At 46.0% G+C, this 23,862-nt stretch overlaps 1 protein-coding gene across 1 annotated transcript; it reads left to right on the top strand.

Annotated features, from left to right (window-relative positions):
* The first annotated feature begins 488 nt into the window (after positions 1-488).
* On the top strand, positions 489-23,644 carry LOC132772983 (interferon regulatory factor 4-like). Its single transcript, XM_060771840.2, has 8 exons — positions 489-863; positions 2,582-2,786; positions 12,221-12,312; positions 14,327-14,444; positions 16,239-16,355; positions 18,417-18,812; positions 20,360-20,478; positions 22,440-23,644. Exons 1-8 carry the CDS (start codon positions 696-698, stop codon positions 22,575-22,577), a joined length of 1,353 nt encoding a protein of 450 aa, XP_060627823.2. The 5' UTR covers positions 489-695; the 3' UTR covers positions 22,578-23,644.
* Positions 23,645-23,862: the final 218 nt, after the last annotated feature.

The following is a 23,862-nucleotide window of genomic DNA, read 5'->3' as shown; positions in this document are numbered from 1 at the left end:
TGTCTTTCTCCCTGGTAGAAAAGGAGGCTGGACTGGATGTCCTTTGGGGGCCCCTTCCTATTGCTTCTCCCCTAGGACTGGATGGCTTTGAGGGTTCCCTTCCAACTCAAGGACTCTATACTTTGAACATCTTCCCATTGGGGCTGTCTTGGAACACAAAGAACCTCCTTCAAATGAATGCGCAATTTGTCGGGAAGGCTTGGTGTTTTTCTGCCTGGCAGAAAAGTAGGCAGGACTGGTTGGCCTTTAGGGGCCCCTTCCAATTGCTTCTCCCCTAGGACTGGATGGTCTTTGGCGGTCCCTTCCAAGTCAAGGACTCTATGCTTAAAACATCTCTCCTTTGGGGCTGCGTCTTGGCACTCAAGGTGCCTCTTTCTTTAGATGCGCAATTTGTCGGGAAAACTTGGGATGCATCTTTCTTCCTGGTAGAAAAGAAGGAGGCTGGACTGGATGGCCTTTGGGGCTCCCTGGCAATAGAAGGGACGCTCTCCTTCTCTCCTGCGTGCAGTTCTCGGGCAGAGAAAAGGAGAAGGCGGAGGAGAAGAAAGAGGAGGAGGAGGAGGGGAAAGAGGGACGGATGGAAACCGAAACCGCCCCGGGGAGTTTCGGTTTCTGCTCCTGCCCGCCGCGTGTCCCGACGAGCCAGGCGAGGAAGGAGGAGAAGCAGGCCCTTCTCGGCTTCTCTTGTCCCGACCATGTCGACCCCTCCACTGCGGTTGAAGGAGTGGCTGGTGGAGCAAGTGGAGAGCGGGCGTTTCCCGGGACTCTGCTGGGAAGATCGCGGCCGGAGGGTCTTCCGCATCCCCTGGAAGCACGCCGCCAAACAGGACTATTGCCAGAGGGAGGACGCCGCTCTCTTCAAGGTCTGACGCCTGGGAATTTGGGGGGGGGGGGGTCCCAATCAGTGACGTCACTGGGGAAGGGGCACTCACAGGATTTCACTCATAGAATCAAAGAGTTGGAAGAGACCCCATGGGCCATCCAGTCCAACCCCATTCTGCCAAGAAGCAGGAATATTGCATTCAAATCACCCCTGGCAGATGGCCATCCAGCCTCTGTTTCAAAGCCTCCAAAGAAGGAGCCTCCACCACACTCCGGGGCAGAGAGTTCCACTGCTGAACGGCTCTCACAGTCAGGAAGTTCTTCCTCATGTTCTCTTGTAGTTTGAAGCCATTGTTCCATTGCGTCCTAGTCTCCAAGGAAGCAGAAAACAAGCTTGCTCCCTCCTCCTTGTGGCTTCCTCTCATATATTTATACATGGCTATCATATCTCCTCTCAGCCTTCTCTTCTTCAGGCTAAACATGCCCAGCTCCTTAAGCCGCTCCTCATAGGGCTTGTTCTCCAGACCCTTGATCATTTTAGCCGCCCTCCTCTGGACACATTCCAGCTTGTCAATCTCTCTCTTGAATTGTGGTGCCCAGAATTGGACACAATATTCCAGGTGTGGTCTAACCAAAGCGGAATAGAGCATTGGGAGCATGGCTTCCCTAGGTCTAGACACTATGCTTCTATTGTAGTTTGGAGCCATTGTTCCATTGCGTCCTAGTCTCCAAGGAAGCAGAAAACAAGCTTGCTCCCTCTTCCCTGTGGGTTCCTCTCACATATTTATACATGGCTATCATATCTCCTCTCAGCCTTCTCTTCTTCAGGCTAAACATGCTCAGCTCCTTAAGCCGCTCCTCATAGGGCTTGTTCTCCAGACCCTTGATCATTTTGGAGTAAGACCCCTTGCATGCCCATCAGTGTGGATAATACTGTCTTGAAGGAAGCATAGAACACTGGAAGAGGTCCATAAAGGTCATCTAGACCAACCTTTTGGAGTAAGACACCTTGCATGCTTATCAGTGTGGATAATACTGTCTTGTTGAGGAAGCATAGAACACCAGAAGAGGTCCCTAAAGGTTATCTAGTCCAACCTTTTGGAGTAAGACTCCTTTCATGCCCATCAGTGTGGATAATACTGTCTTGAGGAAATATAGAACACTGGAAGAGGTCCCTAAATGTCATCTAGTCCAACCTTTTGCAGTAAGACTCCTTGCATGCCTATTGGTGCAGGTAATACTGTCTTGAAGGAAGGCTAGAACCCTGGAAGAGGTTCCTAAAGGTCATCTAGTCCCGCCTTTTGGAGTAAGACTCCTTGCATGCCCATCAGTGTGGATAATACTGTCTTGAGGAAGCATAGAACATTGGAAGAGGTTCATAAAGGTCATCTAGTCCAACCTTTTGGAGTCAGACTCCTTGCATGCCCATCAGTGTGGATAATACTGTCTTGAAGGAAGCATAGAACACTGGAAGAGGTCCATAAAGGTCATCTAGTCCAGGCTTTTGAAGACTCCTTGCATGCCTATCAGTGTGGGTAGTAGTGGCTTGAAGGAAGCATAGAACACTGGATGAGGTCCCTAAAGGTCATCTAGTCCAGCCTGAAGCCAGTGCAAGAAATTCAGTTAACGTATCCCCTGAGAAACAACTGTCCAGCTTTGATCAAAGTCCTCTTCAAAGAAAAGCCCTCCGTCTCCATATCTGGTGTTGAATGTGCCTGTTTGAGGCTGACTCTGCCCCTTCTTCTCCCTTTCCCTCCAGGCTTGGGCCATCTACAAGGGCAAGTACCACGAAGGGCAGGACAAGGCTGACCCCTCTGTGTGGAAGACCCGGCTCCGGTGCGCCTTGAACAAGAGCACCGACTTCAAGGAGATCCCGGAACTGAGCCACTTGGACAGTTCGGAACCCTACAAAGTGTATCAGGTCGTGACCAGCCCTGCTCCTCCTGAATTCCACCAAGAAACAGGTACTTGAATCCGAACGCTTGATAGTTGTGGCCCTATTGTTGCCAGTGCATTTTGTGTTGTAGTCTGTGAAGGAATTGCCCAAGAGAAGTAGATTCAGCAGAATGCAAAAATAGAATGGTTTGTGTAGAAAAACAAAACAGAATGGCCAGATCCTGTTGTTAGTCCACACAGGCAGGCCCCAAGTCAGGAACAAGAAGGTTTGTACTTAAGTTGGATTTGTTTGTAAGTCGAAACAGGTACATTTATAGCTTTGGATAGCATAGGGAAGATGTGTTGTCAAAGGCTTTCACTGGGTTGATGTGGGTTTTTTTGGCTGTCTGGCCATTTTCCAGCAGCATTCTCTCCTAACATTTCACCTTCATCTGTGGCTGACATCTTCAGAGGTCTGTTGGAAATGAGGCCAGTGGAGTATGTGTGTGTGTGTGTGTGTGTACACATACATACACCCACCTGTGGAATAATGTCCAAGGTGAGAGAAAGAACCCTTGTCTGTCTGAAGCAAGTGTCTATTACAATTAGCAAGCTTCCATAGCATTGAGTAGCCTTGCAGCTGCAAAGTCAATCAGTGAGGGCATCTGCATAGAGGTAGCCTGGCCTCTGATGCCTGGAGGGATCCTCTGTTTGGAAGGTGTTCACTAGCACTTGATTACTTGCTGTCTGGAGTTGTCTCTGAGTCGTGTTGACTATTTATTGTCTTGATTCTGGTGTTTTTAAATACTGGTAACCTCCCAGAGGGAGTCTTCAAGCAACGAAGGTCAGGCTACCTCTATGCAGATACCCTCACTAATTGACTTTGTAGCTTCATGGCTACTCAGCACTATTTGTGCTGACACACTCTAGGCCTATAGCAATTGTCTTTTAAAACAGGACGTGCTCTAAAGGGAAAGGTTTCTCTTTGAAGACTTTGGGAAGTCCGACACACTGGGGGGAGGGGGGATGGAGAGGGTGGGAAGGGTGCAGGGGATTACCTTGTTCTCTTTTTATTATGTAACATGGAAAATTTGCACAATAAAAACTATTAAAAAAATAAATGCAAAAAAAAACAAAAAACAGGACGTGCTCTTTGTGTCCAGTGGGACGCCGGGGTGCCTTGGCTGGGAGGCCCTATGGATTTCCCTATACAAAGTCTTTAGAAGTTTAGAAAGTTTAACAAGATTCTTTATTAATGCTTAAATCTTCAACAAATCAATCAAATACTTTAAAACTCTGGAAAACTGGTAGCTTTCTTAATCTGCCCACAAGGGACAGGCAACTTGCTTCAAGAACTGTTTCTTTCTTCTATAAAGGAAATCCTTGACCCTTCCCTGGGCAATCTGTTCTTAGGCTGGCATGGGGCCCTACTCCCGGTTCCAATTTGCTTTATGGGTAACCTGAGTAGACCTTACCGGCCAAGACTTTGTAGATTTTCCAGATGGTGTCCTTTACCTTCCAGAAAAGCTGGCTGTATCTCTTAGTAAAGCTGTGGAACTGCTTTCCCCCAAAGTTTTGTAAGAAACAGAGCTTCTCTACAGGTGGGAAAAGCTCTCACATCCTGTAACTGAGCTTCTAAACTGTTAGACTGAACTAAAAACTTTCTTTTCCCTCCCAGAAACCTGGGGAAAGGGGCAGAACTAAAGAACTTAACAATGACAGGCAGGTGGCTGGCCCTATGGCTGCAGCCTGGAAGGAACCACCCAACTGCAAAATGCATGGTGTGCTGGTACGGCTGTACCAGGAGCTCCAATTTTATTTGCTTTGTATTAAATGTTTGCTTGCAGTCAGGGATTCTGCAGGAAGGTGGCTTCCTTTGGTTGTAGTCGTAGGGCAAGTCACCTGTCCGTCATCGTTAAGTTTTGGTTCTTCCCCTTGCTCAGGGCAATTGGGAAGGGAAGGGAGCCAATTTTAGTTAGTCTCAGCAAGGAAAGCTAATGTACAGGACGTGTGCAAGCTTCCCCTGTACAAAAGCTTCAGCCCTTAAGACTTTCCGGGGGTGAACAGTCTTAAGAGCCTCCAAAGATTCTAAAGATTTCCAGGGAAACAGCCCTAAAGCTTTGAAGAATTTCGGAGGGTAACAGCTTGGAAGACCAAAGAACTCCAGCTGGAGAATATCTAAGCCTTTACTGGTAGGTCCACTCGGTGCTTCGAGACGCAGTTCAACCCGGTAGTGGAGCCCACATCAGCAAGGGTTAGATTACAGTCACCCTGGGAGAAGTTAAAAAGGGGACTTTCCTTTAAAGCAAAGAAGAAGTTATTGAAGACAGTTGCCTGTCCTTCGTGGGCAAGTTTAGGAAGCCACCAGTTGCATAAAAGCCTGGAAACCATTTGTTTAACTGTACTGAAGACAAGAGAAGTTTCTGTTTGATTGTTCATTAATAAAGGAATTTGTTATACTTCACAAGCCATCTAAAGGTCATTTGTGGTGGAAAACCTCTGAGAACTTCTCTTTGGGGAGCCCTGGCTTCCCGCTGGGCTAAAGTCGCATGTCCTGCATTAAAGACAATTATTTACAGGCCCGGCGCATGACAGAACACATGGCCAAAATAAACACATGCAAAAAAGGAAATGTAGGCTTCTGGTACAGCTGTACCAGTACAGTATTCAAGCTTGCTAATTGCAACATTCACACTTGCTATAACACACAAGGGTTCTTTCTCCCACCCTGGACATTACTCCATAGATATGCATACACTCCACTTGCCTCATTTCCAACAGAACCTCTGAGGATGTCATTAGCCTCAGATGCAGGTGAAACATCAAGAGAGGATGCTGCTGGAACATGGCTAGACAGTCTGAAAAACTCACAGGAATCCAGTGATTCTGGCCATGACAACACATCCAATTCATACATAACAGGAGACGCTGATTTTGTGCAAAACCATCTTCCTTGGGACAAACTGATGTGTGGATTTGTTGTCATAATTTATTAAATTTCACTGCTCACTGTGCCTTTCAGCAAGTATCGTACATAGCCCTTCCCAAAAGTTTATCCTTGGGGTGTGTGTGTTTGGCGTGAGAGTTAGCCTTCTGCTTCTTTAAAAAAGAAGACAAAAACAGGAACTCGGTTTTGTGTGGGAGCCAAAACATTCTTCACTTTGTGTTAAAAATGGCAATTGCCATGTCTGTCGTTCAGTAGTAGGAAAAGGCACCCTGTATGTGTTCACATGTTCCTTCTGGTTGCAAGAAACAGTGCCTGACAATTATATCTGCACCTTTAATGCCATCAGGATGAAGAGGAGGAATGCATGCAAATAGAGGTGCATTTACAGTGTAGGTGCGAGGGTTGAATGAAAAGTAATGCCTCCACCTTCATAACTCCTCAACAGATGGCAGTTCTGGTATGCGGCAGGTACTGGCTTGTTCAGTAGACTCTCCTCTACAGTTCCATTTTGGTGGGAAGCCTTAGCATTGAATGGTTGTGGTGTTAAAGTGCAAAGTGTGGAACTCTGCACCGGGATTGTGGCGCAGCTGGCTGAGTGTCAGCTGCATTAAGATCACTCTGACCAAAAGGTCATGAGTTCGAAACCAGCCCGGGTTGGAGTGGGTTTCCAACCAATTGTGTGTAGCCTGTTGTCGACCTTTGCAACCCGAAAGACAGTTGCATCTGTCAAGTAGGAAAATTAGGTACCACCTTAAAGTGGTGAGGAGGCTAAATTAACTGATTTATGAGGCCATAAAGAAGACTCCAGCAAAGCATTCCAGTGGGGAAGCATGTGGGGAATGCGGAAATACTTCATCAGTGTCGCAGATGGATGATGAAAGCGACAGCTCCCCTGGCGGCCAGAAAAAGTTAAATAGCCTCTGTGTATGTCTGTATACGTTTGTATGTCAAAAATTGGCATTGAATGTTTGCCATATATGTGCACACTGTAATCCACCCTGAGTCCCCTGCGGGGTGAGAAGGGCGGAATATAAAAGCTGTAAATAAATAAAATAAATAAATAAACTCTGCACAGAGGGTCAGTCAATGCAACTTAAGCAATGCAACTTAAGCAAATCTTGACAGCAGAAGGAGATTCATCAGAGAATGCCAGGTGCTTATAGTGATTGTGTTGATGTGAGTACTGTGCATCGTTGGGTGAGTAAGTTTAAAGATGTTGAGGTGGGAACATCTGACTTGTGTGACAAACAAAGAATTAGACGTCCTGTGACAGCAACCACCGAGTTTCACAAGCAAAAGGTTGACAGATTGATTCAGGACAATCGTCATATCACTCAGAGAGAAATTTCAAGCATAATTGGGATTTCACAAGAACATGTGGGTCAACATTATTGCTTTGCTTGGCTATCGGAAGATCTGTGCACGATGGATTGCGGAAACAGTGCCGACTTTTTCTGTGATGGCTTCAGAAAACTTGTTCATTGTTGGCAGAAATGTATCCAATTGTCTGGTTATTATGTAGAAAAGTGAATAGTGGTAGTTAAAGAGCACATTCTTAGGATTATTTCTGCGTTTGATTTATTAAAATATTCCCATCCAAACCCAAGTAACGAAGGTGGAGGCATTACTTTTCATTCAACCCTCGTAGAATGAATGTGGCTTGATCCTACTTGAACTGCCATGGCTCAATGCTATGGGATCATGGGATTTGTAGTTTTGGTCAGACAGAAGGCTAAAGATGGGTTGTTGTGAATTTTTCGGTCTGCATGGCTCTGTTCCAGAAGCATTCTCTCCTGACGTTTCACCTGAGTCTATGGCAAGCATCCTCAGATGTTGTGTGGTTACTAGGAAAATGAGGTTTATATATCTATGGAATGTCCAGGGTCAGAGAAAGTTGTCTGTTTGAGGTTGATGTGAATGTTGCAATTGGCCACCTTGATTCGCATTTAATGGCCTCGCAGTTTCAAGGTCTGGCTTCTTACAGCCTGGAGGAATCCTTTGTTGGGAGGTGATTAAATGGCCCTGATTGTTTCATGTCTGGAATTGTTTTGCAAAGGCTAAAGACTTTGCAAAACTACAACTCCCTTGCTTCCGTAGCATTGACCAGGGTGGAGAAAGCGATGACAAGCTGCATTCATCCTACAGAAGCTCCTACATATGGCATCCTTTTCAATATTTAAACATGACTCCCATCAAGTTGTTGTAGGTTTTTTCGGGCTATATGGTCATGGTCTAGAGGCATTCTCTCCTGACGTTTCGCCCGCATCTATGGCAAGCATCCTCAGAGGTAGTGAGGATGCTTGCTATAGATGCAGGCGAAACGTCAGGAGGAAATGCCTCCAGACCATGGCCATATAGCCCAAAAAAACCTACAACAACCCAGTGATTCCGGCCATGAAAGCCTTCGACAATACAATGACTCCCATCTCCCCTATTAACCTTCTCTACGCTAAATATACGCAGCTCCTCACTTCTCAAGGACTGGCTTCATGGCCATTGTTTGCAATGCGTCAAATGACCGTTAGTGTGATGTATTTGTTATTGTTAAGTGAAATCAAGTGGAGTTCAATGCTCCTGAGAAGAATGCAAGAACTCCGTCTGTAGCCAAAGAGACTTCTCAACAGATAAGCAAAGCAAAGAGCAGATGAGAAAGTGAAAGTAAAAGCAGGCGAAAGAGAGAGAGAAAGCCTTGAACGCAACAGTTCAACAACTTACTTGTTGTGTGCAAACAGAAAGAGCTACTAGAATAACCAAAGCAGAGAAGCAGTGCCATGAATAACTTCTCAATAACTATAAAGCATAATAATAGAATCCTAGAGTTGGAAGAGACCTCCTGGGCCATCCAGTCCAACCCCATTCTGCCAAGAAGCAGGAATATTGCATTCAAATCACCCCTGACAGATGGCCATCCAACCTCTGTTTAAAAGCTTCCAAAGAAGGAACCTCCACCACACTCCGGGGCAGAGAGTTCCACTGCTGAACGGCTCTCACAGTCAGGAAGTTCTTCCTTATGTTCAGAGGGAATCTCCTCTCTTGTAGTTTGAAGCCATTGCTCCATTGCGTCCTAGTCTCCAAGGAAGCAGAAAACAAGCTTGCTCCCTCCTCCCTGTGGCTTCCTCTCACATATTTATACATGGCTATCCTGTCTCCTCTCAGCCTTCTCTTCTTCAGACTAAACATGCCCAGTTCCTTAAGCCGTTCCTCATAGGGCTTGTTCTCCAGACCCTTAATCATTTTAGTCTCCCTCCTCTGGACACATTCCAGCTTGTCAATATCTCTCTTGAATTGTGGTGCCCAGAATTGGACACAATATTCCAGGTAAAGTGGTCTAACCAAAGCGGAACAGAGCATGGAGAGCATGACTTCCCTAGATCTAGACACTATGCTCCTATTAATGCAGGCCAAAATCCCATTGGCTTTTTTTGCCGCCACATCACATTGTTGGCTCATGTTTAACTTGTTGTCCATGAGGACTCCAAGATCTTTTTCACACGTACTGCTCTCAAGCCAGGCATTGTCCCCCATTCTGTATCTTTGCATTTCGTTTTTCCTGTCTGGTTCATCAGGAAACATAAACCCAAGGCATGAATATAGGAGCATAAAATCCAAGAATTAAAACCATGAAAAAAGGCATTTAAAACATGAATTTCCCAAGCAAAACTTCCATGAACAAGAACTTGACTTGATTCCAAACAATGCTTCATCTGACTACATATCCTATACTTGGGACTTTTATCTCCTCGTTAGCTAAGTCTCTAGCATTCAGAAATTGGTTTCGTTTTAACTGAGAATTTCTTATCTTTTTTTCCTGAGCCTGGCAGACCGCCGAAGTCACTGTTCAGCTCTCCTGTTTTGACTAAACTCCTCCGACCTATCTATTTGCTCATAATCTATTTGCTCATTAATTTCTGGGCCAGGTGCCGAGCTGTTTTCGTGTTCCCTATCATGGGAACTCTGGTAGCAATTCAGGGAGCACACTATCATCCCCACACCCCTCAGGGACATTCTCATGGGAAACTACACTTTGAACAGGGATCTCCTGGTCATTCTCTGCTTCAGTATCACTGACCAAACCATTTCCATCTCGAAACTCATCTTGAAACTCATTGACATCACTCCCCACATCCAAAGCACCCTGATCCTGAAACACAATCACAGGTTGATCTCCAACACCACTCTCCATACACAATCTCTGTCCTTCCCATGGCCCAGAGCATATCGGATGGAACAGACCCCTGCGTTCTGCCACAATTTAAGAATTATTAGATTGAGTCTTTTATAGGAATATACTGCTGATGTAGTAAATAATTGTCCTCTCTTGAGTCTTCACTTCCTGGCAGATGTTGATTCTTCTTGATTGGCATTAGCCTTGTGTTGACTTCCTTCTTAACATAAGGAATGTTGTAAACATTAACTTAAAAGAACCGTTGTCACAGTTCTTATCACAGTCTACTTTTCAGTTCTTATTATCAACTTTTAATTACAGTCCCAGCAAGCAGGTTTAGTCATTGCAGGCCTTAATATTTTACTGGTGTTGCCAAAATTATTAACTCCATCCATACAACTTCCATACTTCCATTCATACCCACTTATCAAATCCACATTTATCAAATCTGAACATTGAATTTCATATTACAGCAGAAGTTTTGAAGGGGGGGGGGGAGAGAAGGGACAAGAGATTTCTTACACAAGGTCTGAGAAATCAAAGGGAAATTTCAACCAAGAATTGGGAATGTTTCACCAAGTAGAAATAAAAAAAGACCTCACAACCTCTGAGGATGCCTGCCATAGATGCAGGTGAAACGTCAGGGGAGAATGCTTCTAGAACATGGCCATATAACCTGAAAAATCTACAACAACCCAATAAAAAAGATGACGGGAACCAAACCTTCCTTCCCGTGTTCTTTTATCAATATTAGATTGTATCTTTTAGCTGGGATGTTTGTTTTATTCTGTGAAGTTTTGTGAATGGTAATGTTGCTGTGTGCTGGTACAGCTGTACCAAAAGCTCCAACTTCCTTTTCTTTCTTTGAGTGTTTGCATGTATTCCAAAGTTCTATGCATTTTGCAATAAGGTGGCTTCCCTTGGTTTGCAATTATAGGGCCAATGACCCATCAATCATTGTTAAGTTTTGGTTCCACCCCTTTCCCCAGGCCTCTGGGAGGAGAGGGAGCCATTTTAGGTCAGTCTTGCATTGGAAAGCTTAGCTACAGGGCGTGGATTAGCTCCACCTGTAGAGAAGCTTCGTTTCTTACAAAATTCCGGGGTAAAACAGTTCCAAAGGACTCCAGCTGGAGAATCTACAAAGCCTTGACTGGTAGGTCTACTCAGGACCCAAGAAACAGTTTGGAGCCGGGAGTAGAGCCCACACCAGCAGAGTTTAGAAAGTAGATTGCCCAAGGAGGGGTTAAAAAGGGTTTTCCTCTTAAGGAAAAGAAACAGTTCACGAAGCCAGTTGCCTGTCCCTTGTGGACAAGATTAAGAAAACCACCAGTTGATTCAAAGCCTTGAAGCATTTGTTTAATTTGTTGAAGATCTAAGAAGTATTTGATTGTTTGTTGAAGACTTAAGCCAGTGGTTCTCAACCTGGGGGGTCGGGACCCCTGGGAGGGTCGCGAGGGGGTGTCAGAGGGGTCACCAAAGACCATCAGAAAACACAATATTTTCTGTTGGTCATGTGGGTTCTGTATAGGAAGTTTGGCTCAATTCTGTGGTTGGTGGGGTTCAGAATGCTCTTTGATTGTAGGTGAACTATAAATTCCAGCAACTACAACTCCCAAATGTCAAGGTCTGTTTCCCCCCAAATTCCAACACTGTTGACATTTGGGTATATTGAATACTTGTGCCAATTTGGTCCAGATCCATCATTGTTTGAGTCCACAGTGCTCTCTGGATGTAGGTGAACTACAACTCCAAAACTCAAGGTCAATGCCCACCAAATCCTTCTAGTGTTTTCTGTTGCTCATGGGAGTCCTGTGTGCCAAGTTTGGTTCAGTTCCATCATTGGTGGAGTTCAGACTGCTCTTTGTAGGTGAACTATAAACCCCAGCAACTACAACTCCCAAATGACAAAATCAATTCCTCCTCCAATCCCACCAGTATTCAAATGTGGGCGTATCAGGAAGATACATCTTACATATTAGATATTTACATTACAATTCATAACAGTAGCAAAATTACGGTTATGAGGTAGCAGCGAAAATAATGTTATGGTTGGGGGTCACCACAACAGGAGGACCTGTACTAAGGGGTCTTGGCATTAGGAAGGTTGACTTAAGCAATAATAAAGGACTTTGTTAAACCTTTCAAGCTTCTAAAGACTCTGTATAGGAAAATCCTTAGGGCCTCTCAGCTGAGGCACCCCGGCTTCCCGCTGGGCACAAAGAGCACGTCCTGTTCAAAAGCCAACTGCTAGAGGCCCAGCGCGTGACAGCACATGCTGTATAAATATGCAAAACAATGTGTAGAACTATACAATTAGACAAGAGCTGATGGGCATTGGAACAACTGCAGTGATTGTACTCAAAGGCATCCTTCTTACAGGGAAAGAAACCATTTGCTGTCTCTCTTTTCAGATAAGGAAAATAGCAAAGAGTCCCTCCAGGAGCCAAACATACCCACGACGTCTGCACAACAAGAACGGACACCCAATGGCAGATCAAGCAAGGTAGACGTATAATCCGCGCCGATTCGGGTCGTGCCCATATCCTACCCATTGAAATCGTTTAGTGTTGCCTGGAAGAACACTTTGTTGGGTGTTAAAAGTGGGACTAAGTTGAGCTTCTGTTCCTGTTTGCTGTTTGCAATCTATGCATAATGCAATTCCAGACTGCATTACATGGCAGTGTAGATTCAGCCCTAGCAGCTTATTCAACTTCTGCGGTTCAGAGGTTTGCCTGTTTAGAGGTTGACCAAGTGTTAGCCTTTCCAGATCAAAAAACCCATCATCCCCCAGGCAGCATGGTCACACTGTCCGGGGGATCCTGGGCATTGTAGTCCTCCCAGTACGTCTTGTAAGTTCTGATCAGAGATTAGATGACTGCATCTCAAGATGCCATATAATCCGGTTTCAGAGTCCAGATTGTCTGCTTTGAATCATAAAATCAAAGAGTTGGAAGAGACCTCATGGGCCATCCAGTCCAACCCCATTCTGCCAAGAAGCAGGAATATTGCATTCAAAGCACCCCTGACAAATGGCCATCCAGCCTCTGTTGAAAAGCTTCCAAAGAAGGAGCCTCCACCACACTCCGGGGCAGAGAGTTCCACTGCTGAACGGCTCTCACCGTCAGGAAGTTCTTCCTCATTTTCAGATGGAATCTCCTCTCTTGTAGTTTGAAGCCATTGTTTTGCATCCTAGTGTCCAGGGAAGCAGAAAACAAGCTTGCTCCCTCCTCCCTGTGGCTTCCTCTCAACATATTTATACATGGCTATCATATCTCCTCTCAGCCTTCTGGAGAACAAGCCCTATGAGGAGCGGCTTAAGGAGCTGTGCATGTTTAGCCTGAAGAAGAGAAGGCTGAGAGGAGATATGATAGCCATGTGAGAGCCGTTCAGTAGTGGAGCTCTCTGCCCCGGAGTGTGGTGGAGGCTCCTTCTTTGGAAGCTTGTAAACAGAGGCTGGATGGCCATCTGTCAGGGGTGATTTGAATGCAACATTCCTGCTTCTTGGCAGGGGGTTGGATGGCCCATGAGGTCTCTTCCAACTCTTTGAGTCTATGATTATCGTCTTCGGGCTAAACATACCCAGCTCCTTAAGCCGCTCCTCATAGGGCTTGTCATCCAGACCCTTGATCATTTTAGTCGCCCTCCTGAACTGGATTAAATGTCAGTGTAGACTCATATAATCCAGTTCAAAGCAGATAATATGGATTATTGGATTTGATCATCTGGATTATATGGCAGTGTAGATCCAGCTTCTGGGTTGCTTTAGTTGTGGATTCCCATCCTGCTCAGATGGGTTTATGGGTTCCTTACAACTCTGTGATTTTATGAGTACATCAAGATCCTTATAAACATGGACTCCATATCCACATTGGATATGGGGAGAAATTTAGCAATTTAGGAATTTTCTATGTGAAAGAATGTCATAAGGAGGAAGCAAGCTTCCTTCCCTCTGCCCTGGAGACTACTGTATTTTCTGGCATATAAGACTACTTTTTAACTCAGGAAAATCTTCTCAAAAGTTGAGGGTCGTCTTATATGCCAGGAGTCATCTTATAGGGTGGGTGCTGAAACTTCTGAGGTGGACTGGAGAATCTGCGGGGAGCTCAAAAAGGCTCTCCAGAACTGTATTCTAAAAACCCACACAGTTATACCCTATTGGTGTGGTCCGAGATTGCTCGTTGACCTACCTTACCAGCTGCACACAATAATTACCATGTGTGTTGAAGTTTTTTCTTCAACACACAAACACTTGGTCCTTCTACAACTTACTGTAACACGGTGGAAGCTTCTTCCTTGGAAGCTTTTATGCAGAGGCTGGATGGGCATCTGTCAGGGGTGCTTTAATTGTGTTTTTCTTGCATGGCAGGGGGTTGCACTCGATGGCCTTTGGGGTCTCTTCCAACTCTGTGATTCTTCTTCTCCTTCCACCACATTTAGTGCAAACCCCAATCTATCATTATTCCAAGACCTGGATGATGGGATTCTTTTGCATTCCTTGTGTCTTTGCTCCTTCCCAGGCCAGCACGGCATCCTCAGAGTCAGGCGAGGAAAGCAAGGACAAGCCCATGCAAACCAGCCAGGATCCTTCAGGGCTGGACCAGGCGTCCCCAGAACCAGCCCATGTCCAGCAACAGGGTAAGGCGATGCAATTGGGTTTGTATTAAGTTGGCATTTTGGTTCTGCCAAAGGAAAAAGTTCTTTCTTTCATTCAAGGGCAAGAAGCATGCCAATTACAGGGTTTATTAAGCAGCTGGCAAAAGCTTTCTTCCTTCTCCTTTCCCCTTCCCCTTCTCTTCCTTCCTTCCTTCTCTGCTTCCCCTTCCCCTTCCCCTCCTTCTTTCCTTCCTTCCTTCCCCTCCCCCTCCCCTTCTTCTCCTTCCTTCCTTCCTTCCTTCTTCCTTCCTTCTTTCTTTCCTTCTTTCCTTCCTTCCTTCCTTCCTTCCTTCCTTCCTTCCTTCCCCTTCTCCTCCTCCTCCTCCCCTTCCCCTTCCTCTTCCTTCCTTCCTTCGCCTTCTTTTCCTTCTCCTTCTTCTCTTTCTTCTTCCTTCCTTCCTTCCTTCCTTCTCCCCTTCCCCTTCCTCTCCTTTTCCTTCCCCTTCCCCTCCCCTTCTTCTCCTTCCTTCCTTCCTTCCTTCCTTCCTTCCTTCCTTCCTTCCTTCCTTCCTTCTTTCCTTCTTTCTTTCCTTCCTTCCTTCCTTCCTTCCTTCCTTCCTTCCTTCCTTCTTCCTCCTCCTCCTCCTCTCTTCCTTCCTCCTCCTCCTCCTCCTCCTTCCTTCCTTCCCCTTCTCCTCCTCCTCCTTCCCCTTCCTTCCTTCCTTCCTTCCTTCCTTCCTTCCTTCCTTCCTTCCTTCCTTCCCCTTCTCCTCCTTCTCCTCCCACTTCCTCTTCCTTCCTTCCTTCTCCTTCTTTTCCTTCTCCTTCTTCTCTTTCTCCTTCCTTCCTTCCTTCCTTCCTTCCTTCTCCCCTTCCCCTTCCTCTCCTTTTCCTTCCCCTTCCCCTTCCCCTCCCCTTCTTCTCCTTCCTTCCTTCCTTCCTTCCTTCCTTCTTTCCTTCTTTCTTTCCTTCCTTCCTTCCTTCCTTCTTCCTCCTCCTCCTCCTCTCTTCCTTCCTCCTCCTCCTCCTCCTCCTCCTCCTCCTTCCTTCCTTCCTTCCCCTTCTCCTCCTCCTCCTTCCCCTTCCTTCCTTCCTCCTCCTCCTCTTCCTCCTTCCTTCCTTCCCCTTCTCCTCCTCCTCCTCCTCCTCCTTCCTTCCTTCCTCCTCCTTCCTTCCTTCCTTCCTTCCTTCCTTTCGTCCTTCCTTCCTTCCTTCCCCTTCTCCTCCTTCTCCTGCCCCTTCCTTTCTTCCCCTTCTTTTTCTTCTCCTCCCCCTTCTTCTTCTTCCTTCTTTCTTTCCTTCCTTCCTTCCTTCCTTCCTTCCTTCCTTCCTTCCTTCCTTCCCTCCCTCCCTCCCTCCCTCCCTCCCTCCCTCCTTCCTTTCTTCCTCCCTTCCCTCCCTCCCTCCTTCCTCCCTTCCCCTTCCCCTTCCCTTTTACAGGTTGTATTGTTTTTATAATTGTTTCGACCGTATTTTTATAATTGCTAAGGCATCGAATAGCTGCCGGACTTTGAACCGCCTTAAGTCATCTCCGGGCTGAGAAAGGCGGTATACAAATGTGGTAAATAAATAATGAAATAAATACTAACCTAACAAGTTTATTCCTCAATCAACTCCTGGACATTGTTTTGGCTAATGTAGATAAGCTTAAACTTGGACATGGGCCAACTTTTGCCCTCCAGGTGTTTTGGACACCAACTCCCACAGTTCCTAACAGCCGGAACTGTGGGAGTTGGAGTCCAAAACACCTGGAGGGCTGAAGTTGGCCCATGCCTGTCTTAACTCATTCTTTTGCAATTTACAACTCCCTGGTTTCCTGTGTACCCACTTCTCCAGGTGTTCAGGTGAAAGGCTTTTTCTATGGCTATACTCCGGCTCAGCTTCGGTGCCACACGGTGCCCCACATCATCAGCCCCAGCTCCCAGTGCGCAGACGTGGAGAGCATCAACTCAGGTACGGAAGGTGTTTTCTCTCCAACCCTGTTCACTTCTGGTTTCTCTCCTTCCCATTCCATTTAAGAGACTTACGGTCCAAAAAAAGTTCTTCCAAGTTTTCGGTCCAACAGGAAGCACCTTGCGTTGAACCTAGAAATAATGTATTGCACTATGCACTCTTCCTAGTTTGAAAGTGTTATTTCCTGTTGAATTTCCATGAAAGTAGTTGTTCTACTCCAGAAACTTCGCTTTTGTGCCGCAAACTGTCGGAAATAGTAACTTTCTTCAAGTCTCCACTAGCTATTTGTTACATATATAATTCAAATTGCTTGCTATATTGTATATGTGTCTATTGGTATGCAGTTTTCCTTTACGTTGTGGGAAGGGCTACAGACCAAGTAGTCAGATCTGGGCTTGTTCAGGACTCAGACTCCATTGGACTTTCAAACTAGACAGAGACTCTATTGGACTCTCAGACCAAAGAGATGCTTTAGACCAGCGTTTCTCAACCTGGGGGTCAGGACATCAGGGGGAGGGGTCAGATCTGGGCTTGTTCAGGACTCAGACTCCATTGGACTTTCAAACTAGACAGAGATTTTTTTGGAGTCTCAGACCAAAGAGATGCTTTAGACCAGCGTTTCTCAGCCTGGGGGTCAGGACATCGGGGGGGGGGGTCAGATCTGGGCTTGTTCAGGACTCAGACTCCATTGGACTTTCAAACTAGACAGAGACTCTATTGGACTCTCATACTAAAGAGATGCTTTAGACCAGAGTTTCTCAACCTGGGGGTCGGGACATCAGGGGGAGGGGTCAGATCTGGGCTTGTTCAGGACTCAGACTCCATTGGACTTTCAAACTAGACAGAGACTATTGGAGTCTCAGACCAAAGAGATGCTTTAGACCAGCGTTTCTCAGCCTGGGGGTGAGGACATCGGGGGGGGGGGTCAGATCTGGGCTTGTTCAGGACTCAGACTCCATTGGACTTTCAAACTAGACAGAGACTCTATTGGACTCTCAGACCAAAGAGATGCTTTAGACCAGCGTTTCTTAACCTGGGGGTCAGGACATCAGGAGGGTGGTCAGATCTGGGCTTGTTCAGGACTCAGACTCCATTGGACTTTCAAACTAGACAGAGACTCTATTGGACTCTCAGACCAAAGAGATGCTTTAGACCAGCGTTTCTCTCAACCTGGGGTCGGGACAGCGGGCGGGGGGGGGGGGTCACGAAGGGATTTCAATGGGGGTTACCAAAGACCATCAGAAAACTCAGTATTTTCTGTTGGTCATGGGGGTCTCCACTAGTTATTTGTTATGTATATAATGCAAATTGCTTACTGTATTGTATATGTGACTATTGGTATGCAGTTTTCCTTAACTCTACGTGGTGGGAAGGGCTGCAGACCATGTGGTCAGAACTGGGCATGTTAGGACTCAGGCTCCATTGGACTTTCAAACTAGACAGAGATTCTATTGGAGTCTCAGACCAAAGAGATGCTTTAGACCAGCGTTTCTCAGCCTGGGGGTCAGGACATCAGGGGGAGGGGTCAGATCTGGGCTTGTTGAGGACTCAGACTCCATTGGACTTTCAAACTAGACAGAGACTCTGTTGGACTCTCAGACCAAAGAAATGCTTTAGACCAGCGTTTCTCAACCTGGGGGTCAGGACATCAGGAGGGTGGTCAGATCTGGGCTTGTTGAGGACTCAGACTCCATTGGACTTTCAAACTAGACAGAGACTCTATTGGACTCTCTGATCAAAGAGATGCTTTAGACCAGCGTTTCTCAACCTGGGGGTCAGGACATCAGGAGGGTGGTCAGATCTTGGCTTGTTCGGGACTCAGACTCCATTGGACTTTCAAACTAGACAGAGACTCTATTGGACTCTCATACTAAAGAGATGCTTTAGACCAGAGTTTCTCAACCTGGGGGTCGGGACATCAGGGGGAGGGGTCAGATCTGGGCTTGTTCAGGACTCAGACTCCATTGGACTTTCAAACTAGACAGAGATGCATGTCTCAACCTGTAACCCCAACAGGTTGAGACATGCCTCACTCCCTGCCCTCTTCTTTTTGCCCTCCAGACTTCTGGCTGCACATCCGCCTCTACTACTGCAACGTCCTGGTGAAGGAGGTGACCACCAGCACGGCCGAGGGATGCCGCTTGACCTTCCTCCCGGTGCCTGTCGACAACCCCTGCCTCTACGGCCCCAGCGGCATGGAGCAGATCCAGCTGCCCTCCCCATCTGTCCTGGCCGGAAACAGCCGGCTGTCGCGCGGGGCGGGGGTGCTGAGCCGGCTGCTGCCCCACTTACACCGGGGGGTGCTCATGTGGGTGGCCCCCGAGGGGGTCTTCCTCAAGCGACAGTGCCAGGGGCGCGTCTACTGGAAGGGGCCCTTGGCACCCCATGCGGACCGGCCGAACAAGCTGGAGCGTGAGAAGACCTACAAGCTGATGGATGCAGAGCAATTCCGGCAACGTGAGTCAGAGCTCCCTCCCACCTTCACCTTTTCCTTTTCTTAATGCTTTCTTCCCCCATTCACTGATTTAATAACAACAATAAAACTAACAACAACAACTTTATTGTATTGTCGAAGGCTTTCATGGCCAGAATCACTGGGTTGTTGTAGGTTTTTTCAGGCTATATGGCCATGGTCAAGAAGCATTCTCTCCTGACGTTTCGCCTGCATCTATGGCAAGCATCCTCAGAGGTAGAGAGGTCTGTTGGAACTAGGAAAAAGGGTTTATATATCTGCGGAATGACCAGGGTGGGACAAAGTAGTCTTTTCTGCTGGAGCTAGGTGTGAATGCAGAAAACAAGCTTGCTCCCTCCTCCCTATGACATACATGGCTATCATGTCTCCTCTTAGCCTTCTCTTCTTGAGGTTAAACATGTCCAGCTCTTCAAACCGCTCCTCATAGAGAAAAGGAGAAAGGACTCTTGTCTGCTGGAGCTAGGTGTGAATGTTTCAACTGACCACCTTGATTAGCATATAATGGCCTGACAGTGCCTGGAGCAAACTTTTGTTGAGAGGTGATTAGATTTCATAGCTGAGCACCTGATGAACCAACCTGGACACAGCAGATTATTATTGGAGAAAGAAATGCTGGACCACTCTCACAACCACCATGTCAGACTACACAGAGAAGCCATTGAAATCCACAAGAAGCATGTGGACAATTTCAACAGAAAGGACGAAACCATGAAAATGAACAAAGTGTGGCTACCAGTATTAAAAAAAAAAACTCTAAAATTACAACAGCACAACAACAGAGAGGAAGCAGGCAGGGACATCTAATCACCCCTCAACAAAAGATTGCTCCAGGCACTGTCAGGCCATTATATGCTAATCAAGGTGGTCAGTTGAAACATTCACACCTAGCTCCTGCAGACAAGAGTCCTTTCTCCTTTGCCCTATGAGAAGCGGCTTGAAGAGCTGGACATGTTTAACCTCAAGAAGGGAAGGCTAAGAGGAGACATGATAGCCATGTATAAATATGTGAAGGAAAGTTAATAAGGAGGAGGGGGCAAGCTTGTTTGCTGCTGCCCTGGAGACTAGGATATGGATCAATGGTTTCAAACTACAAGAAAGGAGATTCCATCTGAACATTAGGAAGAACTTCCTGACTGTGAGAGCCGTTCAGCAGTGGAACTCTGTGGTGGAGGCTCCTTCTTTGGAAGCTTTTAAACAGGCTGGATGGCCATCTGTCAGGGGTGCTTTGAAGATGATTTTTCTGCTGCTTGGCAAGGGGTTGGACTGAATAGCCCATGAGGTCTCTTCCAACTCTAGGATTCTATGGTTAACATCCATTGTGTTCCGGTCTCTGCAGAAGGCATGGCCAAACTTGTGCACTCCTGGTGTTTTGGACTTCAATTCCCACAATTCCTAACAGCCAGTAGGGTGTTAGAAATTGTGGTAGTTGGAGTCCAAAACACCTGGAAGGCTGAAGTTGGCCTATGCCTGGTGTAAAGTGTGGATAGCTCAGTGCAACCATTCAATGCTCTCTCTTCTCTTTGCTGCTCAGAGTTGGAGACGTACAAGAGCCACGGCGAGCCACCTCCTCAGTACCAGATCAGCTTATGCTTCGGAGAGGAATATCCTGCCGCCCAAAACCAGAAATTCCAGGGCTTCATCATGGCACACGTGAGTCTCTTGCTGACCGTGGGTATTTATTTACAGTGTTCTCTAATTTTCATGGTTTAATATGTACAACATTGAGTTAGTTGCCCATTTCCAAAGCTATGTATGAAAGTGTCATACTTGCTGCAGCTTTGTAAAAATGGGCCCACTGTCTTCTTGTAGTAGAGGACCACCTTCTGGCTGGGTCTCTGGTTGAGCATAAATCTCCACAAATGCGGTGTAGTTGTTTATGTTTGCACCACGACTCTGGGGATCAGGTTTCGAATCCTTCTTTGAACGTGGACAACCTACAAGGGGTGCATCTACACTGTAGAACGAATACAGTCTGGCACCACTTTAACTGCCGTGGCTCCATTCTGGTGCAATGAAAAACCACGAGTAGTTCACGTCTTTACCAATCCATACACTGTCTTGCCAGAGAAAAGATATAGGCCATGAATGACTTTTCAATAACTTTGAAGCATAGGTTCTTTTTATTGCAATTTCCAGTGTGAGAGGGTATATCAGATTATAGAAAAACATTTAGACATATGGATTCTGTGCAACTACATTGGATTTACAATTACAAGGCTAACAAACAAACAAAGGAGAATTACATTTTTACTCAACATTCACACCACATGTACCTACATTCATCCTCATGCACCCAAATATTATTATATCCTTTTCTCCCTCCTTGGAGAAGCACCCGTTAGGCCAAACACAGCTTTCCAGCAGCCCTTCCAACACATAGTTCAAAAACTTCCATAACACCATAACTTCTTTCCCTAAGAACAATGTCAAGGATCAGATCTGTTTTCCATACAGCAGAACCTGACTCCCTGCACAAAATCTAAGACTCCAAAAGCGCACTTCTTCCTCTTCCCTTGAGAAAGAAGCCCCAAAGTGACCAGACTGCAAATCTGCCACTCACCAAATACACCATCTCGCTCCTTCCCATGGAGCAGAGCATGGCGGGTGGAACAGACTCCTCAGGTCTGCCACACTTTGAGCATTATTAGATTGCTAAAAAATTACTAAATTAACTCAATGTATATATTACAAATACACATATCAAAAAAACTGCCACATTCACATTAAGTAGAAACAACTGGTTCTTCTCTTGAAGTATAAAACAAAGTCTTCGTTTGAGGAAAATGTCCTGTTCTTTATTACATACACAGAGAAGCCATTGAAATCCACAAGCATGTGGACAATGTCAACAGAAAGGAGGAAACCATGAAAATGAACAAAATCTGGCTACCAGTATTAAAAAAATCTCTAAAATTAAAACAGCAAAACAACAGAGGGAGAACAATCAGGGACATCTAATTACCTCTCAACAAAAGATTGCTCCAGGCACTGCCAGGCCATCAAATGCTAATCAAGGTGGTCAGCTGAAACATTCACACCTAACCCCAACAGAGACAAGAGTTCTTTGTCCCACCCTGGTCTTTCCACAGACATATAAACCCACTTTCCTAGTTCCAACAGACCTCAATACCTCTGAGGATGCTTGCCATAGATGTAGGCGAAACGTCAGGAGAGAGTGCTTCTAGAACATGGCCATATAGCCCGAAAAACCTACAACAATCCTGATAGTCTGCTTTGAACTGGATTATACAGCAGCGCAGGTTCATATAATCCAATTCAAAGCAGATATTCTGGATTTTATATGGCAGTGTGGATGGGAACCTAGACGCGCCTTCATTTCCTAGTTCCAACAGACCTCACTACCTCTGAGGATGCTTGCCATAGATGTAGGTGAAACGTCAGGAGAGAGTGCTTCTAGAACATGGCCATTTAGCTTGAAAAACCTACAGCAATTCAGATAGTCTGCTTTGAACTGGATTATACTGCAGTGCACACTCGTATAATCCAATTAAAAGCAGATATTCTGGATTTTATATGGGACCATAGACGTGCCTTCATTTCCTCCTTCTGTCTGTCCTACGCTGACCTTCTGCCTGTGGTCATCCTTGCAGGTTGAGCCAGTCTTTGCCCGGGATCTCTTCCTTCGTGTCCAGCAGTCGGTTTCCAGTTCGCTCCAGAACTCTCTGTGCGGCAATGCGGACGCTTCCAGGAACGTGAGCCAGATCCTGAAGCAAATGTGCTCCCCTTGATGGGCCTGGAAGTCCGGCTCATTTGGAAATTGGGGAATGCCAACACTGTCCTTCATCCAGGACAAGACCTGATTGCATTGAGCACCAAGCAATGTGGAAGGAGGGCATTTATCCTGATCCCAGGCAATGCATTCGTTGCAACTTAGACTCCTATCCGGCATTGGCTTCGATGGCAGGGAATGGAAGAATGGCTTGCTCTGAAAGTGTCCAGGAGTTGACGGATTTGAACTGAGGGTTTTTTTTAAAAAAAAATCTATTTTAATGTTTGCTCATTTGTATATTTTAAATTGTATGCTATTGCTTTTATGTCAGGTTGCTTTGAGTTCCCTTCAAAGAGATAAAGCAAGATAGAAATAAATATAATAGTAATAACAACAACAAGTGCAAAAGGCCACCTGACTTGGATCTGCTCGCATCATTCGAAAATGCATCACACAGTCCTAGACGCTTGGGAAGTGTTCGACTTGTGTTTTTGTGATACGAAATCCAGCATATAGATCTCGTTTGCTGTGACATACTGTGCTTTTGTGTCAATAATAATAATAATAATAATAATAATAGAAGAAGAAGACTTAGATGGGTTGTTGTAGGTTTTTTTGGGCTATTCGAACTTCCTGACTGTGAGAGCCATTCAGCAGTGGAACTCTCTGCCGCGGAGTGTGGTGGAGGCTCCTTCTTTGGAAGCTTTTAAACAGGGGCTGGATGGCCATCTGTGGGGGGTGCTTTGAGTGCAATATTCCTGCTTCTTGGCAGAATGGGGTTGGACTGGATGGCCCAGGTCTCTTCCAACTCTTTGATTCTATGATTCTATGATATGGCCATGGTCTAGAGCAGTGTTTCTCAACCTGGGGGTCGGGACCCCTGAGGGGGTCGCGAAGTGGTGTCAGAGGGGTTGCCAAAGACCATCAGAAAACACAGTATTTTCTGATGGTCATGGGGATTCCATGTGAGAAGTTTGAGCCAATTCTGTCATTGGTGGAGTTCAGAACGTTCTTTGATTGTAAGTGAACTATAAATCCCAGCAACTACAACTCCCAAAAGTCAAGGTCTATTTTCCCCAAGCTCCACCAGTGAACATTTAGCTTGAAAAACCTACAGCAATTCAGATAGTCTGCTTTGAACTGGATTATACAGTATTTGTGTATTTGTGCCAAGTTTGGTCCAGATCCACCATTGCGTGAGTCCACAGTGCTCTCTGGATATAGGTGAACTACAACTCCCAAACTCAAGGTCAATGTTCACAAAACCCTTCCAGTGTTTTCTGTTGGTCATGGGAGTTCTGTGT

This window comes from Anolis sagrei, chromosome 4, assembly GCF_037176765.1.
Source record: "Anolis sagrei isolate rAnoSag1 chromosome 4, rAnoSag1.mat, whole genome shotgun sequence".
Classification (NCBI taxonomy): domain Eukaryota; kingdom Metazoa; phylum Chordata; class Lepidosauria; order Squamata; family Dactyloidae; genus Anolis; species Anolis sagrei.
Note: the sequence above shows the minus strand (reverse complement) of the source record. Positions and strands in the feature narration are given on the sequence as shown.

What these genes read in the sequence shown, in the direction of transcription:
- LOC132772983 (XM_060771840.2), top strand. Translation starts at nt 696, where the DNA reads ATGTCGACCCCTCCACTGCGGTTGAAGGAGTGGCTGGTGGAGCAAGTG. An exon ending in AGCCCATGTCCAGCAACAGG is followed by an intron (nt 14,445 to 16,238) that starts GTAAGGCGATGC and finishes CCACTTCTCCAG; the next exon opens with GTGTTCAGGTGAAAGGCTTT. An exon ending in AGGGCTTCATCATGGCACAC is followed by an intron (nt 20,479 to 22,439) that starts GTGAGTCTCTTG and finishes TCATCCTTGCAG; the next exon opens with GTTGAGCCAGTCTTTGCCCG.